Source organism: Bos indicus, chromosome 15, assembly GCF_029378745.1.
Source record: "Bos indicus isolate NIAB-ARS_2022 breed Sahiwal x Tharparkar chromosome 15, NIAB-ARS_B.indTharparkar_mat_pri_1.0, whole genome shotgun sequence".
Classification (NCBI taxonomy): domain Eukaryota; kingdom Metazoa; phylum Chordata; class Mammalia; order Artiodactyla; family Bovidae; genus Bos; species Bos indicus.
Window position 1 is genome coordinate 17,528,943 of NC_091774.1, and position 16,401 is coordinate 17,545,343.

Consider the following 16,401-nt stretch of genomic DNA (forward strand, 5'->3'; position numbering starts at 1 on the left):
AGGGTTATGGTTAGACCCTGACCCAATAGATTGTATTTTACAGCCGAATATGAATTTTAGTGTTTTTTTTTCCAGTTTGACATTGACAAAATGTGATCTTTTGATCTTTAAAAAATTAAATAATTTTCTGGAAAAAAAATCAAGAAATAGAGCTGGGGGAAATACCATGTAATCTATCAAGCCATCACTACTATTAACCTTCCTTTGTTTTATACATTTTTTCAGGTGCCACTTATGGTGGTGGTAAGAATTACTACTGTAAAATTGAATTGGCTCCCTTGTTCTCTTTTTTATTTTTCCCACTCTCCTCTTTCCTCCAAATTAACTGTCTTCTCTGTCCTCTGTTGATTTTCTGGGTGATGAGTACCACTGTGCCTTTTTCCTAAGTTTAAATATCAGATTTAGGTTTTTTTTTAAATTGAACATTCAGTTTTATATCAGTTTAGTGTTCTGGGTTATCTGACACTGCCCTTTGTGTTTGAAATAAACATACAGTCCTAAAATAAGATTTTCTATTGCCCTCAACTTTGAGTTAAACTCTATACATCTCTTCCCTCTCAAAAAAGATGGTTATGACACTGTCGTTGTGATTATGATGACCCCCCATTCCAACAAAAAATGTTTAAATTTAGTGAGTGAATTAGAAGTCCGAGTATATTGAGCAGTAATTCTTGGCTTGCATCATATGAAATTGCTATTGTTGAATCACAAAGTTGAATGACTATAAGGAAACTAGCAGCCATCAAATGAATACAGGAGAGTAATTTATGTAACAGTAATTTATGGAAAAACAGGATCTTGGTGATTATTTAGTCACCTGTTTAATGAACTCGTAATGTTATTTGACTGCTTAAGGAGACTCTATTTCACATTTTGTGTTATAGGAGAGAAAAACAGCATTCAGATCACAGGAAATAATGATCATCTCTATGTCATGCTTGCCAGGTTGATTTTTGTTCCAGTGATATGTTTTAAGGGGACTGATAATCAAACAACCTGTACATTCAGAGAAGACTGAGCAAGATAGTAAAACATCTGAAAACCATGTCCCATGAGAAGGAACTGCAGAAAGTGGGGATTTGAGATAAGACCCTGGAGATGAGACTGGAAGAAAGAATTTGTCTTAAAATTAATAGACGTGGCAGGGAAATGTGGAAATATATTTTCTCTGAGAACAGCATTTGAACCATTTTGTAATAAAGCACATTTGGTTTCAGCATAAGAAAAAGCATTCAGACAAGTAGAGTGGTTCGAATGAAATGGGAAATGTAAAGTAGTGAGTTCTTTCTCTTGGCATTGACTTATCTGTCAGGGGTGCTTGCAAGCAGAAGTGTTTTAATTTTTGTTGCTTTCATTTGTTTTGAAATTTCTCTTACCCCTAAGCCCCTGGGACGATTTCTTTCTCTCACACTAAATAGCTGCCCACACACACCCTTCTGAAGAGTTTCTGATGTATCTACCTAAGGGAGTAAAATGATCCCTAAGAAACTATGACCACCTGTATTTTCTACATCTTTCAAGTCACCTGCATAAAGAGCTCCCATGTTTTTAAGCCATATTATTGCAATTTGACTTAAGAAAAGACTGGAATGAGAGGTAAATTTTAACTGACTTCCACAATTGTCCATGTGGAGTTTCAGTTAAAAATTGTGCTTCTATTAGATCCTATTTGAGCAATTTCCTAAATATTATATAAATATGAAAAGCCCTATTGTACATACATTAAGTGAACAAACGCCAAAGAATATGTTTTGTTTTTCCTCATATGTGTTTCTTCTATTTTTTAACACCTTAGATTGGGAATCTCTCTTCAGGCTTGCCTTCTGCAAATTGTTGGCTACAGAAACCTTATTGCAGATGTGGAAAAACTGCGCAGAGAATCCTACGATTCTGATAATCCCCAACATGAAGAAATGCTTTTGAAGGTCAGTCCTTGAACACATTTCAGTTCTTTACTTAGGTCAGCTGTTTGTCAAGCCCCTACTGTGTGCTAGGCACCGGTCTGGATGTGGGGGAAACCAGGGTGAATATGACACGAACACATTGAAATAATAGGTAAAACCTACTTTTTCTTGCTAGTTCAGATGTTGAAGGTAAATTTTTCAGTAGAAAATCCATGTGAGAAGTTAAAGCCAATTTTCATGTGTGATCTAAAAAGGCATGAGAGGTGATTTATATGGCCTCTCACATTTGGCTCAAGTTTAGATTATTTAGAGCTTCCCTGGTGGCTCAGATGGTAAGGAATATGCCTGCAATGCACGAGGCCTGGGTTCGATCCCCAGGTTGGGAAGATCCCCTGGAGAAGGGAATGACAACCCACTCCAGTATTCTTGCCTGGAAAATTTCATGGACAGAGGAGCCTGGTGGGCTACAGTCCATGAGGTTGCAAAGAGTCAGACACAGCTGAGCAACTATAATACTTTCACATTCACTTAGATTGTTTAACTGTGTCGAAAACCAATAGAAATAGCATTAGTCAAAGAGTGACCTAGGATTTCCACTTATGGCTTTTAGTAGACGTCAAAGAGGATGAAGTTGGTTTCTGCTTCCACAATAGCTCCCTGGGGAAATTACCGAAGATCTTAATGAGGATTATTTATTCATGTAACTTGGAGAGTATTAAAGAGTAGGTAAAAGTTTATATATGGTGTATTAAAGCTGTTTGAAGAATAATATGCAGTTTTAAACACTCCTTCTTGGCTGTCAAAGCAAAATCTTCAAAATCTTATCTGATCTGATACTATATTATGACACATCAATAAAACTTTAAAAAATGAAGACAAGTCTTTAGAACTATTCATCTGAAATGTTTTATAAATTCATTTCTGAAAATAGATGCTCTTTAAGTTGGAGTGCTTCTTTGTCCTTTCCTAGAATTCAAAATGGCGGTAATGAAATTGGAAGAAAACATTTGTTTAGCCGCTTTAACTTATTTTATTGAAAAATGTAAATAGAAACTATAATTTGAAAAGTGTATCCTTTTGTGATTTTGTGTGTAGTATATATTTTTGTGTATGTAAATGCTTAAGCAGATGACTCATTTATCCCTACTAATTAGTGCTAGATCTGATGTCAGTCATTAAAAGTAACAATAGTTTTATTCTTAACAATAGTTTCTTCTTTTTCTCCTCTGCTTACTTTTAGCTACTTAGTGGCTGAGCTTCATCTCTTTGGTTAGTTTTTTCCTGTGTTCTGCTAGGGATAGTCAACTTTAATTAAAGGAACTCAAAGGTGGGAAATAAGAGGTGATGAAAGAGAAAAGACATGTTGTAGTTAACGCACTGGCCATATGCTCCTGAGCAGTTCATTAAAATGACTAAAATGCCCTCTGAATCAATGACATTTGGGTACCTGATATACATCATCTTAGTTGATCTGTTGTTTGTGTCCTGGCACACAGGTTTTCAGCAAATACAAGTGAATGAATGAATTATTGAAGTCATAGATACAGATCAAGAACTTTTATGATACAATTTGAGTATGTCAGTGTTATTTTTATAGTCATAACTATACGAGATAGGCAGGGGGACGATTTTTGTTGTTATTTAGTAGCTAAGTTGTGTCTGACTCTTTTGTGACCATGCGTACTGTAGCCTGCTAGGCTTCTCTATCCATGGGGTTTCCCAGACAAGAATACTGGAGTAGGTTGCCATTTCCTTCTCCAGGGGATCTTCCTAACCCAGGGATCAAAGCTGTGTCTCCTGCATTGGCAGGTGGATTCTTGATGGTCGTTATCTTAATTTTTTTCATCATTAACTTTATTTAAAAAACTTTTTATAGAGGTACTGTTGATGTACAATATTATGTTTCAGGTTATACACAATGAAAGTGAAAGTGAAAGTGGCTCAGTTGTGTCCAGCTCTTTGAGACCCCATGGACTATACAGTCCATGGAATTCTCCAGGCCAGAATGCTAGAGTGGGTAGCCTTTCCCTTCTCCAGGGGATCTTCCCCACCCAGGGATTGAACCCAGGTCTCCTGCATTGCAGGAGGATTCTTTACCAACTGAACTATCAGAGACACCCTAAATAATAATTCATAATTTTCAAAGGTTATACTCCATTTACTTATAAAATATTGGATATATTTCCTGTGCTTTACAAAATATCCTTATAGCTTATTTTATATATAGTAGTTTGTACCTCTTAATGCCCTACCCTTATCTTGCCCCTCCATGCTTCCGTCTCTCAACCGGTAACCACCAGTTCTCTATATCTATGATACTTGTTTAACGTTTTATTTACTAGTTTATTTTTTTAGGTTCCATATGTAAGTGATATTGTGTAGTATTTTTCTTTCTCTATTTGATTTATTTCACTTAGCATAATATCCTCCAAGTCCATGGGGCTGAATCCCATTGTACGTATAATATATATACCATGTCTTTATCTGTTTATCTGTTGCTGGGCACTTAGTTTGCTTCCGTATCCTGGCAACTGTAAATAATGCTGCTTTGAACATTGTAGTACATGTATCTTTTCAAATTAGTGTTTTCAGTTTTTTTGAACATATATCCAGGAGTGGAATTGCAGAGTCATATAGTAGTTCTACTTTTAGTTTTCTGAGAAACTGCCATACTGTTCTCAGTGGATGCACCAATTTATATTACAACCAACAGTATACGAAGGTTATCTTTTCTCTACATCCTCACCAGCATTTTTTCCTTGTGGTTTTTTTTGATGATTGCCATTTTGACAGGAATGAGGTGATTTCTCACTGTGGTTTTGATTTGCATTTCTCTGAGGATTAATGATGTTGAGCATCTTTTAATGTATCTGTTGGTGAAATATATGCCCTCTTAGAAAAAAATGTTTATTCAAATCTTCTGCCTATTTTTAATCATATTTTAAAACATTTTTATTGCAGTACAGTTGATGTGCAATGTTATGTTAGTTTCTGGGGGCTTCCTAGGTGGCTCGAGTGGTAAAGAATCCCCCTGCCAATGCAGGATACACAAGAGACAATAGCTCCTGATGTACAGCAAAGTGATTCAGTTTCATACACACACATATACATATTCTTTTTCGTATTCCTTTTCATTATGGTTTATTACAGAATACTGAACATAGTTCCCTGTGCTGTACAGTAGGAATTGTTGTTTATCCATTCCATATTTAATAGTTTGCATGTGCTAATCCCAGATTCCCAATCAATCCCTCCTTACCTACCCTCTTGGCAACCACAGATCTGTTTTCTATGTTCTGAGTCTATTTCTATTTCATACATAAGTTCATTTGCATCACACTCTAGATTTCACGTATAAGTGACACCATATGATATCTGTCTTTCTCACTTACTTCCCTTAGTATGATTATCTCTCTGTTGTTGTTCAGTCAGTCAGTCATGTCTGACTCTCTGCGACCCCATGGACTGCAGCATGCCAGGCTTCCCTGTCCTTCACCATCTCCCAAAACTTGCTGAAACTCATGTCCATTGAGTCAGTGATGCCCTCCAATCATTTCCTCTGTCTTCCCGTTCTCCTCCTGCCTTCAATCTTTCCCAGAATCAGGATCTTTTCCAATGAGTCATTTCTTCCCATCAGGTGGCCAAAGTATTGGAGCTTCAGCTTCAGCATCAGTCCTTCCAATGGATATTCATTCAGGACTGATTTCCTTTAGGATTGACTGGTTTGATCTCCTTGCTGTGATCTCCAAGTGACTCTCAACAGTCTTCTCCAATACCACAGTTTCTGCAAATGGCATTATTTCATTCTTTTTTATGGCTGAGTTGTGTTCTGTTTTTATCCATTCATTTGTCAATGGACAATTATGTTGCTTCTATATCTGGGCTGCTGTAAATATTGCTGCTATGAACATTGAGGTACAGGTGTCTTTTCAGATTATACTTTTGTCCAGATATATGCCCAGGAATGGGATTGCTGGATCAGATGACAGGTCTATTTTTAGTCTGTTGAGGAGACGCCACAGTGTTTTCCACAGTAGCTATACCAGTTTACATTCCCACGAACAGTGTAGGAGGATTCTCTTTCCCCAACACCTCTCCAGTGTTTGCTGTTTGTAGATGTTTTAATGATGGGCCATTCTGACCAGAGTGAAGTGATATCTCATTGTGGATTTGATTGGCACTTCTCTAATAATTAATAATGTTGAGCATTTTTTTTCATATGCCTATTGGCCTTCTATATGTTTTCCTTGGAGAAATATCTGTGTAGATCTTCTGCCTATTTTTTGGTTGGGGTTGTTTGTTGTTTTGTTATTGAGTTGCATGAGCAGTTTGTATATTTTGGAAACTGAGCCCTCGTTGGTTGCATTGTTTGCAAACATATTCTCCCAGTCCATAGATTGTCTTTTCATTCTGTTTATGAATGCCTTGGCTAGGGAAAAGCTTGTAAGTTTGGTTATTCCCTGTTTATTTATTTTTTCTTATATTTCCATTGCCTGGGGAGGTTACTGGTGCTGGACTTTGTTTATTGAGAGGTTTTTTTTGTTGTTTTTTTTTTTTGTATTACTGATTCACTTTCATTACTGGCAATAGAACTGTTTATATTTTCTATTTCTTCCCCATTCAGCCCTAGGATATTGCACTTTCTAGGAATTTGTCCATTTCTTCTAGGTTGTTCATTTCATTGGCATACAGTTGTTTACAGTAGTCTGCTACAATCCTTTATGGGCTTTCCTGGTGGCTCAAATGGTAAAGAGTCTGCCTGCAGTACGGGAGACCTGGGTTCGATCCCTGAGTCAGGCAGTCCCTTGGAGAAGGAAATGGCAACCCACTCCAGTATTCTTGCCTGGGAAATCCCATGGATGGAGGAGCCTGGCAGGCTACAGTCCATGGGGTCACCAAGAGTCGGACACGACTGAGTGACTTCACTTCCTTCACGATCCTTTATGTTCTGTGGTGTCAGTTGTACTTACTTGTTTTTTTCCTTGTTGAGTCTAGCTAAAGGTTTATCTATTTTATCTTTTCAAAGAACTAGCTTTTAATTTCATTGATCTTTATATTATTTTCTTTGTCTCTATTTCATTTATTTCTGCTCTGATCTTTATGATTTCTTTACTTCTACTAACTTAGGTTTTTGTTTGTTCTTTTTTGAGTTGCTTTAGATGTAAGATTAGGTCTTTATTTGAGATTTTTCTTGTTTCCTGAGGTAAGGTTGTATTGATATAAACTTCCCTCTTGAAACTACTTTTGCTGCATTCCTGGGTTTCAGATCATTGTGCTTTCATTTGTCTCTAGGTATTTTTTTATTTTCTCTGATTTCTTCAGTGATCCATTGGTTTTTACTTTTATATTACTGGCCTCCATGTGTTTGTGTTTATTGTAGTTTTTCTTGTAGTTTATTGCTAATCTCGTAGCACTCTGATTACAAAAGATGCTGGATATGACTTCAGTTTTCTTAAATTTTTAAGGCTGACCTTGTGGCCTAGCACGTGGTTAATCCTGGAATATGTCCCATTGCTCACGAGAGTAACGTATATTCGGCTGCTTTTGAATGGAATGCTCTAAAAATATCAGTTAAGTCCATCTGCTCTAATATGTCATTTACGGCCTATTTCCTTATGATTTTCTGTCTGGATGATCTGTTTGTTGATGAAAGCAGAGTGTTAAGCCCCCCACTATGATTGTGCTACTGTTGATTTCTCCCTTTATGGTTGTTAGTATTTGCCTTACATATTGAAGTGCCTCCTATATTGGATGCATACATGTTTACAACTGTTATACCTCCTTTTTATACTGGTCCCTTGATCATTATCAGAGAAGGCAATGGCAACCCACTCCAGTATTCTTGCCTGGAGAATCCCAGGGACGGGAGAGCCTGGTGGGCTGCTGTCTATGGGGTCGGACAGAGTCGGACACGACTGAAGTGACTTAGCAGCAGCAGCAGTAGCTTGATCATTATGTAGCATCCTTCTTTGTCTCTTATAACAGTCTTTGTTTTAAATTTTATTTTGGCTGATACGAGTATTGCTACTCTAACTATCCTTTGATTTTCTTTTGCGTGGAATACTTTCTTCCAATGCATCACTTTCAGTCTGTATATATCCCTACATCTGAGGTGGGTCTCTTGTAGACAGCATATATAGGGGTCTTGTTTTAGTATTCACCCAGCCAGTCTGTGTCTTTTTATTGGCACATTTAACCCATTTACATTTAAGTGTATTCCTATATCAGTTTTCTTAATTGTTTTGGGTTTGTTTTTATAGGTCTCTTTTTTCCCTTCCTCTTTCATTTTCTTCTCTTGTGATGACCATCTTTGGTGTTGTGTTTGGGTTGCTTTTACTTTTCTGTGTGTATCTATTGTAGTTTGGAGGTTTGCTGTTCCCATAAAGTTGTGCTATAACAGTTCATCTATTTACATGGTTTTTTGTCTGTTTGTTTTGTTTTGTAAATTGCTAGTCTCTTTCCCACCTAGAGAAGTTCCTTTTGTTGCATAGTTGATCGGGTGGTTCTCTTAGCTTTTGCTTGTCTGTGAACCTTTTGATTTCTCCATCAAATCTGAATGAGAGCCTTCTGGGTAGAGTATTCTTGGTTGTCGGTTCTTCCCTTTCATCCCTTTAAATATTTTGTGCCACTCCTTTCTGTCTTGCAGAGTTTTTCCTGAGAAATCAGCTGATAACTTTATGAGAGTCCCCTTGTATGTTATGTGTAGTTTTTCCCTTGTTGCTTTTAAGATTTTATCTTTGTCTTTAATTTTTGTCAGTTTGATTACTCTGTGTCTCAGTGTGTTTCTCCTTGGGTTTGTCCTGCCTTGGACTCTCTTCTATATCTTTGTTAACCATTTCTTGCATCTTCTAAATCTTTGCCTCCATTTTCCCCCAGCATCCTGTATCATCTTCACTAGCATTATTCTGAATTCTTTTTCTGGAAGATTGCCTATCTCCACTTCATTTAGTTGTTTTTCTGGGATTTCATCTTTTTCTTTCCTCTGGAACATAATCTTCTGTCTTTTCATTTTGTTTAACTTTCTGTGATTGTAGTTTTCTTTCTGGATGCTGCAGGATTTCAGTTCTTTATGCTTCTGTCTGCCCTCTGATTGACAAGGCAATCTAAGAGGCTTGTGCAAGCTTATTGATGGGAGGGACTGGTGGCTAGTAGAACTATATCTTTCTCTGGTGGGCAGGACTGTGCTTAGTAAAACTTTAATCTGCTGATGGGTGGGCCTGCACTCCTTTTCTGTCAGTTGTTTGGACTGAGGAACCCAGCCCTGGAGCCAGAGGCTCGATGGTGGGGCAAATGGTGGCCTCTAGGAGGGCTTACACCAATGAGTACTTCCTAGAACTTCTGCTACCAGTGCCCTTGTACACACAGTAAACCGCAGCCACCCCTACACCTCTTCAGGAGACCCTCCAACACTAGCAGATAGATCTGGTTCTGTATCCTTTGTTCACTGCTCCTTTTCCCTGGACTCTGATGCACACAAGACTTTGTGTATGCACTCTAAGAGTAGAGTCTCTGTTTTCCCTAGTCCTGTGGAAGTCCTGCAGTCGAATCCACATTGGCCTTCAAGGTCAGATTTCCTGAGCAGTCCTATTCCCTTTGCCTAACCCCCAGGTTGGGAAGCCTGACGTGGGACTCAGAACCTTTGCAACAGTGGGAAAACTTCTATGGTATAATTGTTCTCCAATTTGTGGGTCACCACTACACTAATATGGAATTTGATTTCATTGTAATTGTGCTCCTCCTACCATCTCATTGTGGCTTCTCCTTTGTCATTATACATAGGGTGCTTTTTTTGGTGGGTTCCAGCATCTTCCTTTTGATGGTTGCTCAGCATTTAGTTGTGATTTTGGTTCTTTTGCAGAAGGAGGTGAGCACACGTTCTTCTGCTTCACCATCTTGAAATTATCTCCTGCTTTTTTTTAATTTTTATGATCTAGTAGGTTGATTATATTTCCCAAACTTGGAGTAGTGGCTTTTTGTAGGAGATATCCTATGTGTCCCAGCAGTAAACTTCCCTCTCTTTACCTGAGCTTTATGTTTTAGGGATTCCCCCTGTGAGAACTGCAAGGGTTCTTCTGTTGTGGTGGGCTGACTATGTGGGCAGTATGGCAGGCTTGTTAGTCACCGATCCCATTGGTTGCCAGACCGTGCTTTGTATGGGGGCTGCTGCCTGCTGGTCGGTAGGACCAGCTCAGGAGGCAGCTGCTGCAGAATCCTGGGTAGCCCTGAGGCTAGTACTGGCACACTGGTGGGTGGAGTACAGATCTAGGGATCTGGCTACAGGACCCAGGGGGTCCTGGAGCTGGTGTCAGATTGCTAGTGGATGGAGTCAGTTCCTGATACAGTTGGGTGTAGGGTCTGGAGCATCCCAAAGCTTGTATTGTTAGCCTGCTAATAGGTGGGGCCAGAGCCTAGCTGGTCCCAGTGCAGGGCCTGGCCTACTGGTAGATAGGCCATGTATGTAGGCTTGTGACTGTTATCTGCTCCCTGGTGGGTGAGGCTGCTCTAGAGGCTAGAGAAGGTTCCCTAGAGAGCAGGGCCAGAACCCAGGTGATTCTTAGACTGATGTCTGCTTGGTAATTGATGGATCTGGATTCTTGGTTCTCTGATTAGAAGGGCCATATTCCAGAAGCAACTGTGGGTTTAAAATGTCATAAGGTCACCTAGTCTGCTGGTGGGTGGGGCTCTGTCCCCATCCAGTTAGTTGCTTGGCCTGAGATGTCCAAGTGCTGGTGCCTACAGTGTTCTGGGCCAGAGCAGGGGTGGGTCCTCTGTCTACAATGGTGCTTGCCAGTACCATTGTCCATGTGGTAGAATGAACTCCTCAAAATGGTAGTCATAAGAGTCTGTATTCTCGGGGTGAGCTGCAGTTGCCTTCTGCTGCCCTAGAAGACTCTGCAAGATCAGCAGGTAGGTCTGACCCAGGTGCCTATCAAATTAATGCTTCTTCCCTCAGGCCCACTGCATGTGAGATTTTGTGTGTGCCTTTTAAGGGTGAAGTCTCTATTTCCCCCAGCCCTTTGGTAATTTAGAAAGAAAAACCCCACTGACCCGCAAAGTCAGATACTCTGGGGGCTCATCTTCCTAGCACAAGACCCCCAGGCTGGGGAGTCTGATGTGAGACTTAGACCTCTCACTCCTTGGAGAGAACCTCTGCATTTCTAATTATTCTCCCATTTGTGGATCACCCACCTGGAGTATGGGACATGACTATATTGCAACTCCACCCCTTCTACCTGTCTTGTTATTCCTTCTGTTAATCTTCAGTTGTAGAAGATTTTTTTTCTGGTAGATTTTGGTCTTTTTCATTGATGATTTTTCTGTAAATAGTTGTGATTTTGATGTGCCTGTAGTAGGAAGTGAGCTCAGAATCTTTCTACTTTGCCATCTTGCCCAATCTTGGTTTTCATTACTTCAGAGATAAGCAAACTAAAGTATGTTAGTCCAGTCTCCGATTCACACAGCTAGTGAATTACAAAGCTATGGCTGTCTCCCTCTATAATAGGCACCTTGAGGAAAGACATATTTTCTACTCTCAAATGGCTTGTAATCTAATTTGGGAGGTGCTCTACATCTTCAAAAGACACTAAATCTTATCCATAGAGTGTCTCTAAGTTCAGTTCAGTTCAGTCTCTCAGTCGTGTCCTACTCTTTGTGACCCCATGAATCACAGCACCAGGCCTCCCTGTCCATCACCATCTCCCAGAGTTCACTCAGACTCACATCCATCGAGTCAGTGATGCCATCCAGCCATCTCATCCTCTGTCATCCCCTTCTTCTCCTGCCCCCAATCCCTCCCAGCATCAGAGTCTTTTCCAATGAGTCAACTCTTCGCATGAGGTGGCCAAAGTACTGGAGTTTCAACTTTAGCATCATTCCTTCCAAAGAAATCCCAGGGCTGATCTCCTTCAGAATGGACTGGTTGGATCTCCTTGCAGTCCAAGAGACTCTCAAGAGTTTTCTCCAGCACCACAGTTCAAAAGCATCAATTCTTTGGCACTCAGCTTTCTTCACAGTCCAGCTCTCATGTGTCTCTAAAATACCTCTCAAATGATTCCTGTTCCCACTGCCTTATTTTAGCCATCATTTCCAACTTGAGCTATTAGAATAGCCTTTTAATTCTGCCACTAACTATTAGCCTTCTCCCTTCCATCTTCTAAAATACCACTGGAGGGATTATTTTCATTGTATTCTCAATTACAAACTTCAGGTTTTCGGTGTCTGGTAGAAGAAAACCAGAAGGCATCTTCACATGCATTTTGGACCCTTTCCAGTTTATTTCTTTAAGCTATTTCTCCTTTATCCTATTATGTACAGCTCCCCCATACTCTGTCGTTCACCGTGACCCAGATTAAGCCATGCCATCCAACTGTGGTACCCTGTTACCCATTACTCTCAGAGTAGAATCTGGCTCATTTTTTAAAAATGTTGTTCATTGAGTTTTGAAATCTTTTCTAGCAGATTTAGGCATAGGATCTTTATTGTCTTCTTCAGTTAATTAAAATTCCGTAGCTGATAATAATAAAATCAATAATAAGATGTTCCTTGAGTGTTTAATATGTGTCAATTGTTAAAGTAAAGGTTTTATAGCATTATTCCATTTAATTGTCACAATAACCAATATTGGTATTATACCCATTTTGCAGATGAAGAAAATTGATATTATTCTCATTTTTCACATAGTTAGAAAGGGCTTTTAATTCCTGCACTAGGCTATCTCTCAAGGGAGAAACTATGTCTTGTTCATATTTGTTATTTCCAGTGGCTGGCCTGTGGTTTATGTTTAACTTATTGAGCTTAGGTTTCTTCATCTTTAAGATGGATAATAATATCCTTATTATCTACTTCACAAAATTGTTTAGAGCTAAAGTAAGCACACCAAAACTTGTAGGTCAAAATCTGGCCTGCCACCCATTTTTCTAAGTAAGGTTTTATAGGAACACATCCATGCTCATTCATTTATGTGTTGTCTATGGCTGCTTTTGTACCCCATTGAAAAAATCAAGTAGTTGTGGCAGTGAACTTATGGCCAATAAAGCCTTAAGATATTTGCTGTCTAACCCTTTACAGACAAAGTTTGCTGACCCTTGGTTTAGAGGCTTGAGTGATATATTGCCAAATTATTTAATTGCTTTCATTTATATAAACATGCTGCTGCTGCTAAGTCACTTCAGTTGTGTCCGACTCTGTGCGACCCCATAGACGGCAGCCCATCAGGCTCGACCGTCCCCAGGATTCTCCAGGCAAGAACACTGGAGCAGATTGCCATTTCCTTCTCCAATGCATGAAAGCGAAAAGTGAAAGTGAAGTCGCTCAGTCGTGTCCGACTCCTAGCGACCCCATGGACTGCAGCCTACCAGGGTCCTCCATCCATGGGATTTTTCAGGCAAGAGTACTGGAGTGGGGTGCCATTGCCATCTCCATATAAACATAGGAGACCATAGGAGACCATTATCAGTGTTTGTCCTTATAAACCATGAAAAAGAAATCTGAGGCTTCCCTGGTGGCTCAGCAAAGAATCTGTCTGCCAGTGCAGGAGACACAGGTTCCATCCCTGGCCCAGAAAGATGCCACATGTCACAGATCAACTAAGCCCAGGCACGACAACTACTAAGCCCATGTGCTGCAGCTATTAAAGCCCATGTTTCTAGAGCCTCCACTCTGTAACAAGAGAAGTGACTGCAGTGAGGAGCCCATGTACTGCAACTAGAGAATGGCCCCTGCTCACCACAACTAGAGGAAGAGCCCAGCAATGAAGTCCCAGAACAGCCAAATAAATAAAATTATTTTAAAAACCCAAAATTATAAAATTATTTTAAAAAGAAAAGAAAAAAAACCTTGATTTTTATGGTTGTTTAAACATAGGCTGGGATACAACTGATTAACATCACTTTACATTGATGTAGCACTATCCATATGCGTTACTCAAATGGACATTCCTATTAAGTGTTTTCTAACCAAGTTAATAGTAAAGGCAAAAATTTAGGTGGATTCATGTACTTAATAGAAAAAATATAACCCAAAATTAAAAGGTCTGATCATAGAGCTGCTTCTTCTTCAGTGGATAGATAGACAAATGCCCTTGCTCTTTCTGTTCTGTGGCAGACCAGAGACAGGGCAGAAGTGTTCAAATACGCTTGCGATAAAGTCTGAATGCAAAGAGGAGAGAATTAAACAGAGCACAGGATCATGGACTGACTCCGCATGCAGCTTTCACATCTCTAGCTTGTCATCTGCACAAGAATGACCCTTCTAACCCTTGTCTCCTGCAGTTGGCAGGTGGCTTTGTAATCATTCTACTCTCATAGTACAGCCTTAGATGGCTAGACTCATTAAAGCCCCTCACCAGAGGCCCACCACCTTAGTTAAGATTTCAGTCAGCTTCCAGGCGCAAGAAATGACCTTACCTTTCAGAGCTACCCTGCTGCCTCCTGTTATTTTTCTGGGAAGAGCCTATCAGAGGAGAATCCAGTAGACAGTTACTCAAGCATTCTTACAGGAAATGTACAATCGGTAGCACTTCATGTAAGTGGTTTAGCATAATTGACTTTCATTTTCCATGAAAGTGACACGTTAAGAAATTAAGAACACTTTTTAGCCATTAATCTAGTCTGTTGTGATATACTGAATTATTAAAATGGAATTTCTTTTTTAAATTTATTTTTAAAACATTTTATCACTCAAAGCTTTTACTTTCCCAAACCAAGTATTCTCCAAATGAAGGAAGTTTATCCTTTAACTGTAGAAATGAAATGCTTGCTGTTGGCATTTTATTCCACTCACTTGATCAAACCAGGTATTTTTAAACTGTGTAGGGCCTTGAGATTACTTCCAGATATTGTTCAAGTGAATATGATGAGCTTTGCATTCTGTTTTTGTTTGCTTGGTTTTCACTGTGGCAGTAACCAAATCAGTTCCCAGAGGATTTTTTTTTTAAGGAAATCTTTTCTCTCAGTTTTTTGTACTTTTCCAGTGAATTACAACATTTTGTCTTTGGATGAATAAACAGCACTGGCAAATTCTTATATGGGCAATATAAAAAGAGATTTCTGGGGGCTTTCCTGGTGGCTCAGGAGTAGAGAATCCACCCACCAATGCAGGAGACACTGGTTCAATCCCTGACTTGTGAAAATCAGAAATATATCAGAGCAGCTAAGCCTGTTTGCCACAACTATTGAGCCTGTGCTCTAGAGCCCAGGAGTGGCAACTACTGAGCCCATGTGCTGAAACTACTGAAGCAGTAGAGCCCATGTTTCATAAAAAGAGAAGCCACTGCAATGAAAAGCCTATGCATTGAAACCAGAGAGTAGCCCTGCTTGCCACAACTAGAGAAAAGCTTGCCGAGCAATGGAGAACCAACACAGCCAAAACTAACTAAATTTAAAAAAAAAAGAGAGAGTTTTTTTATATCAGTTTGATATTTTATTTTCAAGCATGATAGATATACTTTCTTTTCTCTGAAATTTTTTTCTCACCCTTTAGATTGAATTTACCTGTTGTGCTAAAACATAAAATATTGTATCACTTGAATAATAAGTAATTTTGCATTCATGCCTAAAAGAACTTTGATGAATTACAACTCTTTTTGTTAGTATTTCCTGTCATTGGACTTTGCTTTATACTATGTCAGATGTGATATATACAGTTCCCTTTAAGCTTTAAAATCCATATAACATAGAATTAGCAATTTAGAAGGTGAATTATGTCTTAAATAGTAATAAGAAATTTTATATTTCTGTTTATACTTGTCTATAATGAAGATATAACATGAAATATTATTAATAGCCTAAAAAGTAAATTTGGCCTAAAAGTAAATTTACATACCCATCTTCATTTACTAGAAAGAACTAATATTTTGAACATTACATGTTTATACAGTTGTGGGTCTCAGTCTTTCTCACTCTCTCAAGTAATAATACATTCTGAGTTTATTTTTCTATAGGAAGTTTAAAAAGTACAACCAGTTTCTTAAGCAATAAAGAGCATAATGTCTAGAATTTATATCTGTCCAGTAAAATGCAATTGATCATAAATTATTTTAGGTAACTCTTAACAATGATAATATCTTTTTGAGGTTTATTCATGAATGTTATTGATCTTTCTTTTTTATTTTTTGTTGTTGCTTAGTCGCTCACTCATGTCTGACTTTTTATGACCCCGTGGACTACAGCATGCCAAGCTTCCCTGTCCTTCACTTTCTCCCAGAGTTTGCTCAAACGCATGTCCGTTGAGTTGATGATGCCATCCAACTATCTCATCCTCTGTCACCCTTTTCTCCTGCCCTCAATCTTTCCCAGCATCAAGGTCTTTTTCAGTGAGTCAACTCTTGGCATCAGGTGGCCAAACTATTGGAGCTTCAGCTTCAGCATCAGTCCTTCCAGTGAATATTCAGACTTGATTTCCTTTAGGATTGACTGGTTTAATCTCTTTGCTGTCCAAGGGACTCTCAAGAATCTTCTTTAGGACTGCAGTCCAAAAGCATGAATTCTTCGGTGCTCAG

The 16,401-nt window shown here is 39.0% G+C and overlaps 1 protein-coding gene across 4 annotated transcripts in view; it reads left to right on the forward strand.

The window, feature by feature from the left end:
* The window catches only part of ELMOD1 (ELMO domain containing 1), an 86,364-nt gene that overhangs the window by 44,127 nt on the left and 25,836 nt on the right, over positions 1-16,401 (forward strand). For all 4 annotated transcript variants that reach the window (XM_070803361.1, XM_070803362.1, XM_019975882.2 and 1 more), the window contains one exon: positions 1,796-1,925. In XM_070803361.1, the coding sequence (XP_070659462.1) occupies positions 1,796-1,925 (130 nt within the window). The remainder of the gene's footprint in view (positions 1-1,795; positions 1,926-16,401) is intronic.